At 39.1% G+C, this 18,213-nt stretch overlaps 1 protein-coding gene across 3 annotated transcripts in view; it reads right to left on the bottom strand.

The window, feature by feature from the left end:
* The window catches only part of LOC124139631 (transcriptional regulator ATRX homolog), a 39,886-nt gene extending 21,673 nt beyond the window's left edge, over positions 1-18,213 (bottom strand). Inside the window, exons 1-14 of one of the 3 annotated variants that reach the window (XM_046506867.2) lie at positions 18,106-18,213; positions 16,905-16,968; positions 15,916-15,944; positions 15,585-15,748; positions 15,305-15,376; positions 14,381-14,490; positions 11,487-11,670; positions 8,497-9,771; positions 6,655-6,969; positions 4,832-4,962; positions 3,990-4,113; positions 2,155-2,512; positions 860-1,091; positions 366-545 (exon numbers count right to left, since the gene is read on the bottom strand). In XM_046506867.2, the coding sequence (XP_046362823.2) occupies positions 366-545; positions 860-1,091; positions 2,155-2,512; positions 3,990-4,113; positions 4,832-4,962; positions 6,655-6,969; positions 8,497-9,771; positions 11,487-11,670; positions 14,381-14,490; positions 15,305-15,376; positions 15,585-15,748; positions 15,916-15,944; positions 16,905-16,910 (3,180 nt within the window). In that variant the 5' untranslated portion in view covers positions 16,911-16,968; positions 18,106-18,213. Of the gene's footprint in view, positions 1-365; positions 546-859; positions 1,092-2,154; positions 2,513-3,989; positions 4,114-4,831; positions 4,963-6,654; positions 6,970-8,496; positions 9,772-11,486; positions 11,671-14,380; positions 14,491-15,304; positions 15,377-15,584; positions 15,749-15,915; positions 15,945-16,904; positions 16,969-17,662; positions 17,737-18,105 lie in introns of those variants that run through there. The other 2 variants (XM_046506868.2, XM_046506869.2) reach the window with 2 other exon arrangements.

Raw genomic sequence — 18,213 nt, 5'->3', positions numbered from 1 at the left:
CCATGAGCGAAAACAAGAGCACAGCTTGGGTCACACGATTCCTGGTGGTATTTGTGTTTGGGCGATTCCTCTATGAAAGTGTTCTTTCTCTCTTGGTGAGAGATCTCTGTTGGATTTATGTTCCAGTTCAACAGCAAGAGATTGCATTATGTGTAAAGCAGGATAGGTTAAAAATGTCAATTCTGGATCAGGGAAAGCTGTGACAAAGTTTGATCACCAATGACATCACTGCATGATGATCCACTACCAGCCATGACACTAAGCCTGAACCTAAAAGCTCCATGGCATGCTAAGGACCTGTTCTTCCCTGGAATTCCCACAATGCCATTCTACTCATGTCAACAGTGACCAAAGAGTACACAAACCTCTTTCTGGCGTTCAGTAACCCTCTTCCTCCTGCATTCCTCTGCTTTGCGGGCACGCTTAGTATCATCAGTTAGTTTCTTGTCAGACTTGATCTTACGAATATTCTTCCTGCCAGATTTGTCCGGTGATTTGCCATCATCATCATCATCGTCGTCATCATCATCATCATCACTTCCATCCTACAACACACATTGCAAACGTAATCCTCCACAAAATACTAAAACATATGTATATAAGCCAGAATAAATATTAATCACTCTAACCAACATTCTTAAACTTATGAAGGGCAGATACTAGGGCCATAACAAAAGATGAGGTTTACATGGTTTAACTACAAAATATTTATGGTCAGAAGGCAAAGGAAACATATTTCTTAAAGTCTATAAACAAACTGAAATATTTGGGTGACACATCTTGATATGATCTGTAGAATAAGAACCACCATATTCAAATCCTTGTGCAAAAAGCTAACTTTATAAACAAAAACTCTTACAATATCTGAATCCGTCTCTATTCTCCCCTTTTCATCAGAAGAGTCTTTCTGCTCCTTGATTCTACGGCGCTTATTCCCCTTAGCTTTCCGCCTGGCTTTGCGTTCTGCCTTCAGCTTTTCCCGCCTCTCCTCCTCCTCTGTGTCCAGGCTAATCTCACTGTCGGAATCACTTGCGGAACTAGAAGATGATGAATCCCCGGATTCAGAGTCACTTGTCAGTTTCCTCTTTTTCCTGGATCCAGCAAATACCATGTGTTTATGACAAGCACTGTACACCAAAACCCCCAACAAAGACACCAGGCTTTTCTGGTTTTATCATGTTACGTTCATATGTGTATGATTTGGGTTATTATGGTTAAGGTTGAGTTTACAGTATCCTTCAACCAGAAACAAGGCCCCCGAAAAAGAAAAGCAGTTCTTGTGCTAGCAAAAACGGAACCAGACCAATAATCTTTTCTGGAATGTAAACATCTCAATGACTCTAACTTTGCTGTGCCTAAAACTTTATAAGAAGAACTGCTAAATATTCAACCATGTCAATAGGACCCTGTTCTACAAAGTCATCTTAGCGCTAAGATGCTCCCATGTCACAACAGACTTACAACAGTTGTAGCTGTAATATTGTAGTGTGGAAAGGAAGCTTGGGCTCTGTTCTACAAAGTGATCTTAGCGTTAAGATGCTCCCATGTCATACAAATTTACATCAGTCATTCCACAAAGTGATCTAGTAATAAGACAATTTGAAAATCAATGTTGGAGAGTAAACTTAGGACTCAAGATTCAACAAGCAAACTAGATGTAACCTCAACAATGTCTTTTACTGTCCAGACATGCCAGTTACATCAGTACTTAATGGAATGAGTGAACGGAAAGGTAAATGAAGCTCACAAGTCATGTTTAGGAATAGTACAATGACTGAAAAGGTAACAAAACCTGGACATTTGACAAGCAAAACCAGCAGATGAACAGGGACATGATACAAACCAATGATGCATATCTTGTCCATTGAATCCCCACCTGGGTTATTAATGTTGTTTTTTGTTTAATGCCGCTCTCGGCTTTTGCAGTCATAATCGAGTCTGGACTAGACAAACCAGTGATTGATATCATGAGCATGGTCCCAGGCCATTGGGATACAATGACATGCAATCAATCAAGTCCCTGAATCTGACCACCCAATCCAATTAGTCGCCTTTTAGGACAAGCATAGATTACTAGGGACCTTTATTCTTACACAGAATCCCCACTGGAAGAGAGTCCTATGATAATGAGTGACGAAGAACAAAACTACATACCCCCTCTTCTTCTTTTTCTGCTGCTTCTTTTTTCTCTTTCCTTTTTTCTTCTTGCCTGAACTTGAATCACTTGAATAATCTTCATCTGATGATTTCTTCTTCTTTGATTTTTTCTTGATCACGATCTCCTCAGAATCACTCTCCTCCGATTTCTGCTTCTTTTTCTTAGACTTCCTGTCTTTAGCAGAGTCACTGCCTGACAACTTAGCATCTAACAGTTTGCTACGTATTCTTTTCCTTGTACTTGGCACAGCATCAGAATCCTCATTTTCACTGTCATTTTCACTATCATCGTTCTCTTCCTTCACAGGCTTCTTCTCTTTCTTGGCTCCCTTTTTCTTCTTCTTAGCATCATCATCTGATAACATATGAAAGATGTTCTCAACTGTTCACAGTGTATTATCAGTGTCTTTAATTAAGTATTGGGGTCCTTGAGGTTACATCCCACAGTATTTGAACCTTGGGCGTCTCAATATCTTTAACTTTTTATTAGTTTTAGCAACAGAGCAATGACAAGGACAATTGACTTTCATACTTCATTCTGAACATTGGTATAATATTGTAAAGTATTGCAATGTCTTTTGGAATGACGTGGCTGGGGATCAAACCCAAGACCTTCCACTCCCCTGGAACATGCTCGACCATAAGACCACCAAGGCGTTTGTTATTCCAGATCTATAAATATGCCATTTGTTGGTCATATGCACCTTGATGCACACAAGTTTAAAACTTAACACTTAATGGTGATGAATCTCACATGTAAATGACCACCCACAAGCTTGGGTGACAAAGCCAAGAAAATAGCATCCATCATTGTACCCATTTGGGGTATCAAACCAAGGCATGATTAGCGAACACTTTAACCACTAGGCTACCCTACCACTCCCAGTCATTCAGATGATAAAGAATAAGGAAATTCCAGCACAAAGCTACTTTCCCCCAGTTGTCAATTGATATATTGACATTAACCATACCACAATGGCAATAACATCTTTAGCAAACAAAACTATATATTCACATATTCTTGTTATTCTAGGTATGATGGGCAAGGTGAAATGGGGTTAAACATCGCACTTAAGATTATTGCACCTATATAACGATGTGCAGGCACACATGTACATGTGCGTGTATGGTTGCATTAGTCCAGATTAAAGCCAATTTTATCATATAGGGCTAGCCCACTGAGATACCATGCCACAGTTTAACAAGAACACCCCAGCATGCTGACTAGGATTGGTGGGTTGGTTTGTTGTTTAACGCTGCACTCAGCAATATTCCAGCTATATGATGGCAGTCTGTAAATAATCGAGTCTGGACCAGACAAACCAGTGATTGATATCATGAGCATCAATCCACACAATTCACAGCGATGACATGCCTCAACCAAGTCAGCGAGCCTGACCAACCTATCCTGTTAGTCGCCTCTTACGGCAAGCATGGGTTGCTGAAGACCCGTTCTACCCCGGATCTTCACGGGTCTACTGACTAGGAGCAGACCAGTCGTTGTTTTAGCCCCTTAATGCAGAGCGCCAAACAGGGTTACTACAGGTACCATCTTTTAACCGTATAGGTACCGTCTTTTGGTATGACATGGCCTGTACCTACCACTCTCCGGGCAGATGCTCTACCACTGGACCACTAGTTCTTATTCCTGGACCATAAATATGCCATACTATACATATATTGATTTTGTTGATCATATGCACCTTGTTGATAAGTTTAAAATTTAATAAATATTGGTAGATAAAAATGATGCAGGCTGTTTTGAAATGCAGACTTTGTCTGTATTGGCCATATCTATGCCATCTTGAAGACTGTTTTGGATCCAATCGTACCTGACTCGCTGTCATCGTTGCCACTCTCATCGCCTCCCTCCTCATCAGCATCTTCCAACTCCGCCATCAAAGCTTTCTTTGCTACCTCATTCTCAAGGTCCTTGCCATTTGCCGATTCAGGTGTCTGAAGGGAGCAGAGAAAGTTAGTGACATCGAACTCCATGAAGTTTGTCTAATTAGCACCATCCTTTTCATTGAGATTGATAATACCTTTCTTAATTTCTGAATCCCCATGCTATTTTTTTAATCACACTTTATATTATTTTAGTGTATTTATCACTCATAAGTCAACCGTAAAAACTAACTGTTTTAGTCCAATAGTCCTTATAATGATAATGAGTAGCAAAACCCTTAATCATGGCAAATTTTGTGGTAGATCTTAGGATATCTAACTATTGGGCAGTTTGGCAAAGACTCAACGCTTCGAAGCTTTTACTAAGGGCTATGTTTACTCAACCAACTTTTCACGAGGCATTCTACAAACCAATATTTACCAAGAAGGGTTTCATATCAGATCATTTTCTAGGATACTGGCTGATTGTCATTATTTTTAAAACAAATTCAAGTCTGGTGTGAAGCAAACATCAAAAGTTGACAAATCATGAAAAGTTGAAAACCTCTTAATACAAATAGCCTCTTGCAAAATCACTGCCTCATTATGAAATAGCCTGACAAATTACTTGAATAAATCCAGGTAACTTGAAGCTTAACATCACACAAAGGTCCAGTATTGGAAACAAAATACCCTGTACTTCGTATTTAAATACAAATAGCTTCTTGCAAAATCACTGCCTAGTATTGATATACCTTGACAAATTGGTCTAGTATTAGAGACAAAATACCCTGTTCTTCCCATTCTTCATTTTAAGCACATCATCATCATCTTCATCTTCATCATCATCAACTTCATTGTCATCATCACCATCATCCGAGCTGGATGTTTCCGTCTTTTTCTTCCCCCTGGTCTTTCTACCTATAAGACATAGGACACCTTCTCAACCTTTGACAAACAGAGCTGGTAAATAATTGATGGATGAAATACACATCAAGTGGTCTACTGCAAGAGTTGACCTTACGACTGACAATGTTTCTGGTAGTTATTGATTTTGTCTGTTTAGCTGCTTCATTCCAACAGCTGAAAACTGCCTCAACTCATCGGCATTGGAAATATGTCCTTAAATATAAATGATATGTGGTTCTACCTATATTTATATCTTCATATATGAAATATGACGTAGATCAATATAGCAAGAACTGAATTAGATGGAGCAAAGTTTTAATTTCTTATAATGCACTTATCATGATGTCTGATGTCTAGGCCAGTCTGCCACAGTTGGATATAGAGTTAGAAATAAAGGTTTGAGGGGGGTTGGGGTGTGTGTGGAGGAGAGATAATTGAGGGGGCACCAGGAACCTTTAGGTTTTCTGCTTCATGAGTACAAACAAAACACTAACTCATTCATTTTAACAGTAAAAGTCACGACAAGGAACCCCCCACTTTCATGCTATCTGGGACTTACTATATTTATACCATTTTAATTCATAAATATAAACGAGCTCTTGTGTAACACCAATTTTATGAAACTTGTGAACAATTCTGGAACCGGACTTGCTTTTGCTTGTAAACTTGTTTACCACAACTATTCACAATTTCATGAATTTGTTATTACACGGAAGCTTGTATTTTATTTTATTTATTACTTGCCATTTTTTTTTTTTTTAAATTTCATTGTTGTTTGTATATAGGCATCTACACAAACCACACCTTAATTTAATCGAGTTTAACAGAATAGTACTTCCAACATAACAAGTTAACACATATTAATTTAATACCATAAAAAGTTATGACGTCACGTTGTGAACCGGGGCTCCCGCACCACAAAGTTCACAATCATGTCACAATACCCTATGAAGTACTTTGTGAAATTTTGTAGCAAGATACATCAGCGAAAGAATGCTATGTGACGTCACCCGAGCAACAGGGTTGCTGGGTTCGAGTGTGTGTAAGCTCGTGACAGTGACCTATCATCTCTTAACGCAATGTCACTGAATAAGGCCAGGGAGGTTGGGAGCTTTCAATAATTAAACACTGTGTAAGCCTATTGTTATTACACAGTGGTATCTTCAATAGGTGAATAATAATATCAAATCTTACATTCTATCAAGCAGAGCAGACAGGAAACAAACCAAAAGGGAAAAACAGAATGTAAGGTATAAAAAGGTAAAAAAGTCAGGTGCAAAATTTGTGGAGGTGCAAAATTTGTGGAGGTGCAACGTGTATCCTTTGCTTGCAGTGAGCATGATGGGAGAAACTCATTAGAAAAGATGTCATGCTGTCATGGAACGTAATGAAAATACTGAATGCAGACATACATTTCTGGCTGTATTTCAATTATGATGGAAGTGTTCTAGAGCAGGAGGCTTCAAGCAAGCAGTTTTCACACCTTCCTTTTGTTCACTTGTAATACATAGCAGATACAATTTCCCATAAGATCTATGTAACATAGCTATTTCCTGACATAAGAAAACAGCAGAGAGGAAACCTGGGCTCATGGTCAATATAACCTGTCACATGCAGGGTATAAAGCAACTCCACTGTGATGATGGGACTGGGCAACTATAGGAGCCAGAATGTGGAGCAATTGCATTTCTTCTTCAGACTTGCCTTTCTTTTCTTCGTCAGACGCTTCCTTCTTCTTTTCCTTGTTCTTTTCCTTCTTACACGTAGTGGCCTCATCCAAGTCCTCCTCCGAGTCTGTTTTCTCCTTCTTTGTTTTCTTCTTCATTTCTGGTTCTTCTTCAAGTTTTGAAATTTCCTTCTCCAGGTCATCTTCACTATCAGTGGCTTTGGGTTTCTTTTTCCTCAATTTCTTCTCTTCTTTCCTCTTCCTAGAAGATCTCCTCTCAGCCTTTTCCTTCTTCTGCTTCTTTCTTTTCTTTCTCTCCAATTTGTCTTCTGTTCTTCCTGATTTTCTCTGACCTAAAATAAGCAAAATTACCTTGATAATACTGTTTATTTGCAAAACATAATGTTGCTATATATGGGAAAGCAGTTTACAAAGACTGCAGGGGTAAAAATTAATATATACTCTCACTAGGCTCAGAGTTGCCATCTACATAGATAAAAATAGTATGATGGAATGCAACAGGTCCTTCCTGACTTTTACAACACTTGTACTGAGAGAAATGTTAATTTCGAACCCAGGCCTGTGCTGTGCAATTACCCGATATCATGATTGTTATAGAGACACTACACATAAAATATGTGTTTATTTGTTGTTTAACGCCACACTCAACAATATTTCAGCAGTCTGGAGTTGACGGCGGTCTGTAAATCTAGTGATTGACATCATGAGCATCGATCCACACAATTGGGATTTGATGACATGCATGAACCAAGTCAGCAAGACTGACCACCTGACCCCGTTAGTCGCCTCTTACGACAAGCATGGGTTGCTGAAGACCTATTCTACCCCGGAACTTCACGGGTGACAATATGTGCTACTAGTCAATCAAATCATGCTGCATGACAAAGTCAGGGGTTTAGCTAGACCCCAATACTAGTGGAATAGGCTGACAGCCACTGACAAGCATCAGTTGAAGGATGACATGGGATGGTCTTGTTCATGCAACCCATTTTACCATTCTGCTCATATCTTATTTCCCCCTCTACTATCCTTATGTTTGTATGTAGTTTAATGCTGCACTCAACTATATTCCAGCTTTATGACCGAGGCCTGTAAATAGGTGACTTCGAGAATTTTGCCTGACCACCCGATCCATTAAGTCAACTCATTGGACCTATTCTAACCCAGAATGCCTATAGAGGACAATCCTAATAGACAGTTTTATAATTAGTGAGTTGGGTTTAACACTGCTTTGAACATACTCAGGGCAAACCTGGGCTTGATCCCTTAAGGGCAGGTTTTTCGCAATAAATCACTCAGAATTAATAAACCCTTATACGACACTGGCACTGATAATCATTTGTGCACGCACGCACGCACACACGCAAAATGATATTCACAAATAGCAAGTATCAGATCATATGTGACATTTCTGTTTGTTTGTTTGTTGTTTAATGCCGCACTCAGCAATATATCAGCTATATGATGGCGGCCTGTAAATAATGTGAGTCCGGGCCAGATAATCCAGTGATTGACATCATGAGCATCGATCGACACAATTTGGATATGATGACATGCATCAGCCAAGTCAGTGAGCCTGGCCACCCGAACCCGTTAGTCGCCTCTGACGACAAGCATAGTTGCCTTTTACGGCAAGCTTGGGTTGCTGAAGACCTATTCTACCCCAGACCTTCACGGGTCGTGACATTTCTGAGTGTTTGAAGTCTGACATACTTTAAGGGAGATCTTTAAGGGACAATCATTTTGACAGCCTCAAAAAAAATAAAATCTGAAGGGTCATGTAACATATATATCAAGCTCAATCCATTTACAATTGTTCAAGGTTATTCCATATATGAGACAACACAATAACAACTTACCTTTTTCCTTTCTCTTCTTCATACTCCATGACTGGGCAAAATCACTGTCAGAACTCATTAGGAGGTCTGAGCTCGACACACTGTCATCCACTGATGAATCCTCGGCACTCTTAGAACTGTCCCCACTTTTATCCTTGACGTCCCCATTTTTGTCCTTGATGTCCTCCTTTGTGACCTCACTCTTGTCCTTCTCAAGTTCCCTCTTTTTCTTTTCAGGGACCTTCACCTTGCTTGATTCCTCCCCATTAATTTTCTCTTCCTTCCTTTCTTTCTGTTCCTTACACATCTCCTCTGCCAACTCTTTCAGCAATTCCAACTGGGCTGCCTCATTTTCGGTTTCACTTAGAGGCCTCGAGCCCTTAACACCATCATTGTCATCCTTTGTTTGGCTTTCAGATTCATCAGATTTAGATTCAGTCTGCTCATCTTTACTTACAGTATGGCCATCCCCTGCTCCATCAGTTGGTCCAAATGAGACTGGGACATCGAACTCATCTGAATCATTGTCTACATCACAGACTTCATTAGATACAACATCATCTACACTGACGTCCATTTTGGATTCCTTCCTTAAAGAAGACTTTGACACGTCTTTTCTCCCGTCCCTGTTTTTAATGGGAGCTTTTTCCTCTGTTTTTGACCCCTTTCTGACCTGTCGACCTTCTCTAGCACTTTTCCTACTGACCTTCACCTCCTCCTCTGTTTGTGCAGCACTATTGTCATCATCACTTAGAGAAATATGCCCGTTGGAAACTACGCTTTCATCCTCGGTGGTTTCACCATTCTCAACTGGGGCTTTCTCTTTAGATTCCAAGGCATCACATAGGATTGTATTGACAGACTTGAGGAATTCCTTGAGGCCAGTATCCAGGGTTTTGGCACCATGGTCCTTCTTACTATTAGCCTCTCTACTGCTATTTTTAACATCTCCTGATGTATTAAGATCAACGTTTAGAACTTCCAACATTGTATGAAAGCCAGCTGTTAACCCTAACAGTTGGGTAGAAACGTTAACTACATTTGATGTACCTACTGTGAAATTGGCGATCGACACTAAATCTTTATGTGTTTTACTGGTGACATGCTCTTTACTACTCATAGATTTACCCGTTGCTTTCTGAGGCTTGCTACTGTTTGATTTCTTGGAGTCTGTACTGCTCTGCATCTTGGCTTTCAGCTTTTCCTTTTCAATCTTTTTGAACAAAGAGTCACATTCTCGCAACAATTTCTTCAATTTAGAAGGGTCGCACACATAGCACTTCCACTTAGATCCATCTGGAAATAAAGCAGAAGACTTTTGAAGAATTTGCAGCATTCAAATCTATGAGGGCATCCTGAATCCTTGGGGGTTGACTTATAGAACCTACAAATCTAGGGATCTCCTAAACACTTTACTTTTAACAAAAGGGGTCATGCAAAGTACCCCTCGGCTTCCATGCCGGATTTCCAACATTGCAATGATAAAAAATCATGGCACATGTACCCTTATAGTAACATAAAAATACAACAAGAAGAAAACAGTGACATCACAATCCCCTGCCATGAGGCACATTAAAGGTTTGTTTGTTCATATAGTATTCATATAGTAGTGAACATAAACTATAAAAAAGAGCCCCATAATGCCTTAAGAAGAGATAGGCACTTGGGCTGCTCTTTTGTCAGTAGAAAAAATGATTAAATGTGAAATTATTACACGCAAAAGGTCCTTTCTCCGGAAAAAGTAACTAAGTATTGATAAATATCTCTCAGATAAGCTAACTTCAGTTGTTTCTGAGAAAACCCCAGTTGCACACACTGTGCACAAAGTAACATAACAAGGGTCAAGGGCAGCACAATCTCATTAAAATCAGATCTTTGTTCTCGCTACCGCTAAACAATGATCTGAGGACATCCCATTACGGGTCATGTCAGACCGACCTTGTGCGAACTTTGATCGACCAATGGAATGACTGACGAGAAGTCGTCATTAGCCAATGAGAAGGCAGCTTACTTGTGCTTTACGGCACTAATTTCAAATTGGCAACTACTCTTCGAAACATATTTTACAAATTCATTTGAAACCTGAACAAAAAAATATATTCTGGAATGGCTAATAGATGATCTAGATTGTATGGATTAAGTCGTTTACCCCGTAACTATCGTTCGGAATACCCCGTGTAAAAAGTTTTCAGGGTTGCATGATAAGAAATCACATTCCGATTGTCACTTTCATGATTTGGTAAGCGACGCTCTGATTGGTCGTTCTGACGTGACCCCTAATTGGATGTCCTCAGATCTTTGTTTAGCGGTAGCGAGAACTAAGATCTGATTTTAATGAGATTGAGGGCAGTAACTCTGTCAACAAATAATTTACAGGACCAATTTCCAAACTCAGTCTTGACAAGTATCTCTTAGATATGCATGCAAACTTTCATCTTTAAAGCTTCAGTAGTTTCTGAGAAAACTTGTCCCCATTGCGCACACTATGCCCTAAGTTGAAAAAAAACGGGGCAAGGGCCATAATTCTGTAAAACAATTAATTTATAGGACCAAATTTCGAACTTAACAAGAATTTCTTACATAAGCATGCCAACTTTCATTCCTCTAACTCCAGTAGTTTCTGAGAAAATTTGTCCCCATTTCAAGTAGTATGCACAAAGTTGAAAATCACAGAGAAAGGACCATTGCTCTGGAAAAAAATAATTGAAGGGACCAATTTAGAACTCTTATTCTTAGGTACTGTCAAATCACAAATTGAAAACTATTATATATATATTCATACGACAAGTACACATATTGTCTTCTTTGGACAAATCCCTTATATGCCAGTGGGATTGTCACTACGATCAAATCACAATTTGTGCCTCTTCTTTACACAAATATCGAACAGTTTCATACATTATGGGATATTTACAAAAACAAAATCTACTAGCCATACACAAGAGGACAGTTATCTGGATCTCATACTTCAATAAACACTATCATTACAAAAACATCCTTCCAGATTTTACCATCAGCCATGACTGTGGTGAGTTCCGCCCGGCTGAAGTTTCTAATGATACAGGACTTGCAGAAAGCATTGTGACAGTGATCACAACCGAGGAGCCTTCCTCCCTCCCCACACCATCGACACTGTTCATCCAATCCATCCTCGTCCTGCTCAATCTTCCCACTGCGATAGTAGCTGTAACATTTCTGGAACACAAGTGCAGCAATGATTACAAATCTAGGGGGTTTATCTAGACCAGCCAGACACTGATGTACAGCCAAGACCACAGCAGATAACAGTAAAAATTCCTAGTTTAAAATTCCTAATCAAACATTTTCCAATTCCCCAGAATTTACGAAAATAATAATAGTAAAACATTATGTTTTCCCCTCAAATTTGCTTGCCATGGGCACTTAGTTTGGAATACACATAATCCTGTTAATCGTCTTTTACAACAAGCATGGGTCACTGAAGACCAATTCTATCCCAAATCTTCTCAGGTGAACTTCGGACTAGTAACTAAGTCACGGACTGTAAAACATTACTAACATAGACATACAGTTCTCAGCGTAATTGTTCCCCCTGATCTACAATTCAAATCATGTGCATGGAAGTAACATCCTATTAATTGTACACTGACGATTCTCAAACAGTCTGCCAAATACTGTTGATCTATCAGCCAGAACTTGTCCCTTTGCAGTTTGCTCGTTTCATCTGTCATTTTATTTTCACTCAGCACTTTTTCAGCTATATGATAGCAGTCTGTAAACCAATAAGTCTGGACCAGACAATCCAGTGACGGATATCATGAGCATTGATCCACGCAAGTGGGATACGATGACATGCATCAACAGGGGTTGAAAAATACCATTGCCCGACGCCCGTGCCATGTAAGATTTAGATGTCGGATGAGTTATATTCGTTTTCTGGCATGCCCGTGGACAAGTAGAGCATACAATAGGAACTGGGTCAAGTTTCATGAGAATGTTATGTGATCATGTTACGACAATTCATTGGCTAATATCTTGCTAGTGTCACAGAATGGCAATCTAATTTGCATACAGTTACACCAGTCAACCAATGGGATTAATACACTTTGATGTCAGGCAGGTCAACAACAATGAGAACCAGGCTTGTTTCATTGATAATCGTAGTAACACTTCCATATATGGCACATGCCTCTTGGAAATTGAATGATGGACAGTTGACAACATTTCTTGGAATTTGTAATGTATCCATTCACTTTGGTACCGCTGATTGCTATTGCAGGATATTTTTGTGTATGGAACAATTTGACCAGTCACCGTAGGGACTTCCTGCGCTCCACGTATTTCGATTGTGAAAATGATATGTTGACATAATAGTCAAATTGCCACAAACATGACTTTTATTGAGTCAAAGTATGGCATTTATGAATGTATCCATTCTATGGCAACTTAAGTTCATTTCAAGGCGTAATAAATATCGGTAATCTGACCGTTGTTGCTGTAAATAACTGAGTATTGCGTGACCTGTTTGTGGTGATCAGCTGATAATGTTTTTTGAGATGGGGGGGAAAACGTTGTGTCAGTGGAAAACTTGAGTTTATTAAATATGTAAGTAAATTTGGGGAGCCATGTGTTACATCGCTCTATAACCGAGTTAACACTATATTGATGGATGCAATAGCGAGGGAACACTATCTCTGATTCTCAGTTCTGTGGATGTAACATTTTACTGAAATTATTAGTTTGATTTTTGGGCAAGTACAAGATTTGGGGCAAGAAGGTTTGGTTGCCAGACTTACTGGGTTTCACAGTAGCTGCAACTAGCACTGTTGGGCAACTTTTATTAGCGATCTTCATAAATACAGGATACAACAGACCACAACAGTCTGACAAAATATCTGCACGTGGACTGCTTTTGAAGGACACTTCCTTGATTCACATCACACTTGCAGTTCCCAAACCTGATAAATAGATAATCTCACCCGAGTGTCTTTTGATATTAAATATATCAACATGAGTTGATAAAAGTGGAAAACCTGCGAGGCTTGCCGTATCCAAAGATATCAGGGTGAGATTTTATTTATCATCCAACATCATTCTTCCAACTTTTTCAGTTTGTAGAGAGTAACAGGCAGTGTCTAAGTGTAAAAAGTACTGCTAACAGCTTCAGTAGCAGAGCCATTAGTGATGTCATTTGATTGTGACATCATTGTAACCAATGATGTCACAATGGTCTGCAAAAGCATTGTGATATCTACAATGTAGATATCGCTTATCTCATCCAAGCGATATCTCCTGTGGGGGCCTGTTTGGGATGATAAATGTACTGCAGATTCAACATTCAGAGTACTGTTTCATGCAAAGCATACTATCTGTTTTTAAAGTTGGGTAAGGTGAGGTGAAATTGGGTTTAACATCGCGTCCAAGATTATTGCACTTATAGGGCGACGTGCATGCACGTGTGTGCAGCTACTTGTACTAGTCCGGACTGATGCCGATTTATAGTGCTAGCACACTGAGATACCATGCCGCAGTTTAACATGAATACCCCACTCAGACACAGTATACTGACTCCGAGCCAACCAGTCCTTGTTTTAGCCCCTTAATGCAGAGTGCCAGACAGGGTAACAACAAGTACCATCTTTAAATGTCTTTTGGTATGACGTGGACAAGGATTGAACCCCGGACCTTCCGCTCTCCGGCGGACATTCTACCTCTAGACCACGGAGGCAGTTGAAAGTTGGATAAGAATCAGAACTTGTCACAGTACATCCTTAAAAGTACCAATGCACAGGAAATGTGCTCAGCCTTGCCTCTAATTGTTTCACGGCAGGTCAATCCTGATAATGTACAATCCTTTACTATCGCAAGACCAAGTTATAGCAATTATTTTAGCATTGTTGTTTGGTGATAAAAACATTGACATTACCCTGCATATTAGAACTTTCAGCTCTGGGTGTCGCTTAGCAGCTCCAGACACATTAGGGTTGATCTGCCTCCCACAGGACGTGCAGTTGACGATGTCCAGGTTATCTGGTACTGTGGAGAGTTAGCAGATGTCACAACACAACTAGCAACATTCAGGTAAGTTAGGCTGTCTTACCACAACATATTCCAACTACATCACTGCAAGATGCAAGAGGACAATGTCATTGATATACCCTGCAGTGGTAAATACTTCAACTAGTGTTTTAGATTGCATGCCAAATGTGATGGTATCAAAAGGTACCAGCTCACCATAGACTTAGCTATGTGCCAAGTTAGGTGAAGAAATTTTCAGTTTTCAAAAACTGCTCTGGAAACGACCACTACCGCCATTTCCAGTCCAAGTCAAAATTGATACCATGCAAACTCAATTTGTTTTGTTTTTTAAATCCCAAACTATCACAAGTCCCCAGTTCACTGCTAGTCCTATCTATGTTCCAAGTTTGAGTCCATTTTAATAACCCCCCCACCCACCCACCCCCAGTTGTTGTAGGGACAATAATTGTGCCTGAGTCAGACGAACCAATGGTTGATAGTATGAACAGCATACAACCTAGTCAGTGTACAATGCAATCTCTGCCATGTCACATCCCTTTGCAAGCATATGGTACTGAGGATATACTCTGATCCTGGTTTACGTACCAATGCCATAGTAATACAGATTCACAAGATACATCATGTCGATAAGTGCTGTTGCCATGGTTTCATGTATCATATTGTGTTATCTGATCAAGATCATTATTTTATCAGAATGACATTATAATATAATCCCAAGCCCTTTTGATTGAGGGTCCTGTATGTACTTCATGCACATCAGAAACAATCAGAAATTATTTTGAACACACATAAACTTCAGTATAATAATTACCTTTGGAAAATTCTGGTCCGCTAAACCGTATTTTCTTTTCTTTCACAGGTTCTGGTTTAACAACAACAGTACCTGAAAAATCCAGATATAAATAGATCGTCAGAAAGAAGTCATCATTCTTGAAAATGTAGCTGAAAATAAGTTTCTTGGCATCATTTCCATTTAGTCTTCAATACAAAAATTGCTAGCTGTGCTAACATATTTCGTGTCAGTTTGGGTGCCTTATTCATCTTAAACATAGTCATAGTAAACAGTTTTCTTCTATCAATGGGGTGCCTACCTTCGGGCAAGTCAGGTATGGACTCAGCATCTGAAATGTCAGAGTTGTCTCTCTTTGACCTAGATTTCCTTTTGGAATAATCAGAATCGTAGTCATCATTGTCGGAGTCACTCTCGTGTTTCTTCTTACCAGACACTTTTATCTTCATGGTAAATGCTGGTTTCCTGAAATGAAGAAAAATATTTACAGACCTCAGATTAAAAGCAAATAAATTTCTTAAACAATATTTTATACATTGTTAATATTACATGGGAACCATGACTTACAAACAACTAGGGGTGTTAGGTGCTATAGTAGATTTGAAATTCTTTTTAATGTTTTTTTCACTTACCTCTTGGAGGAGCCTTTTGAGCTTGAGCCCTGCAACATGAAATATGGTGATGGTTTCAGGAAATATTAAACTGAGAATTTATGTGTTTAGCTGCAGTGATCCTTTGTTTTTAAGGGTAATCCAGCCTTCTCTTCAAAAGGGAGCATGGATACAACTTCACACAAGCATGTCAGAATGAGAGGAATCTAATGTCGAGAGATATCCAGAGGGCTAGCAGAAATTCAGGCTTTATAAGGGGTTTTCTTAGAAGTTATCATATCCTTTCACAATAAACTTTGCAACTCAGCAATTTCCCACACAGGATGAAGACCAGACAACCTAGTGCTTCACATTGTTAACAATGATTCATGCCGTCAGGATTTGACTACACACAATCAACCAAGTGACTGAGGCCGATTGACCTATGCTAACCCAGAATCTCCACAGCAGTCATGATAAACAATGGCCTTCAAAATCTTCACTATATAACAGGTCTATGCTAAAACATATATCTAAGAACCACCAAAAGCCGTCAATATGCTAGATGATTTAACCAAAATGTAATTCAACCCTGATTGAAGCATTATGTTTTCATCAAAGATATCCTAAAGTTTCACTGAACATAATAAACACTGCTTGCATCAGTAGCCTATTCATATACCTTTTTTTAATATTTTGTATCTGTAAACCATAATGCCTTTTAGAAACAATGGCTTATATTATAAGACACAATAAGTTAATATCAGAACTAACCAATGAAAGCATTTTGTCAGTCAGATGGAGTACATTATTACTTATGTCACTGGTTTGAAGAAAAAAAACCTCAGCAGGGTTCCTGTAGCCTCTCTTTATAACTCAATGTTTACACTTTCATACAACGGTCACCATAAAACACACCATGATGTACATGAGAACAGTGTTCAAAACCAGATCTAATATTCAACCTGTGAACTGCATAATAAACATTCATAGGTTCATGAGTGTAAAATATACTGAAAGTCTGTACTAACCTCCATTGTAGCTATTGATGGTCAAACCTGAAGCCTTTCACTTTTTCAAGTCATCTTGGTTTACCTGCAAATCAACAGACATATATATAACAAAACACAAAATGTTGTTTGAGAGCATTGAGAGATAGTGGTCTTTGTCATTATCCAATCCTTCCTGTACATAATCAATTTAACCATTTTGTTAGGATTACACAACCATTCACTAAAGCTCCATTACATTCTATTGACCTGTGTAACTGTTGTTTATCACAAGATGTGTCATTATTTAAATGTCATTTGGTCATGTTAGATTGTAAAAAAATCTCAATATATGATAGTGATATGTCATTATTGGGGCTGATACATGAACGTTAGCTGTAAATTCAAATCATGGTTCTATATCATTCTATTTTCTGAACTAAAGGGCTTACTACATGGTAGTTCATTCAATATTGCGTTGCATAAATCAAACTTGAGCTGTATCAACTATCATTTTCTATGGGGCTACAAACAACTTCATCAAAGCTATTGTTAACCCCGCATGGCTTTCCTTTCAGTCACTTGTTTCTGTCTTACCAAAACCGGCAAATTATAGCAATATATTAACCTAGGAACCATGTGTCAAATAAGAACAAAAATACATCGGCTTATCATGCTGTTCAGTTTTAAGTCAGTGAGAAATAAGCTCATCCTCGACAGTGGATTTCGATTAATATCAACTAACAACAATGATCAATCTTCAGAATCAACATGAACAAGTAAAATTTACAAGAAAATACCTTGCGTGACCATAAAGCGCACGATTCAAAGTTAAACTGCACAATCTTATCAATTCACGGACAACAGATGATGGATTCCTATTTTCGCTCCAAGAATGAAAAACTAAACCGGAAGTTTACGAATAGACATGCGCGATCAAAAAATTCTATGGCGGGTTTCTTTTCCTTTTCGCAGATATGTTGCCTAAATTGTGGGCAAAATGTCGTGTAACGTAAGATTAAATCAACACTCTCCACTCCAAAAAGCCACAGCCGCAGTAAACATCAGCGTATCGAGTGTGAGGCAAAGCTTAATACCGGAACTTGTTTACAGTGTGACAGCAAGGTTTTCCGCGAAAATCAAGTTTCGCAAAGCCGTTCGCCCTGATAATCATAAGTAGAGTTAAGCTCGCAGTAACTTTCGGTTCGCTATCTGTGGGACCTGGTCCATCTGTTTGGCTTACTTGAGTGAGAAATACAGTTGACTGACACACCGGTTCCAAGTTCACATGAGCTATGCAAGTCTGCCGGATTTGCTCTCTGGAAACATGGCGGCGAACAATGTATCACGT

The sequence above is a fragment of the Haliotis rufescens genome, unplaced genomic scaffold (assembly GCF_023055435.1).
Source record: "Haliotis rufescens isolate VD_foot unplaced genomic scaffold, xgHalRufe1.0.p SCAF_7, whole genome shotgun sequence".
Taxonomy (NCBI): Eukaryota; Metazoa; Mollusca; class Gastropoda; order Lepetellida; family Haliotidae; genus Haliotis; species Haliotis rufescens.
Note: the sequence above shows the minus strand (reverse complement) of the source record. Positions and strands in the feature narration are given on the sequence as shown.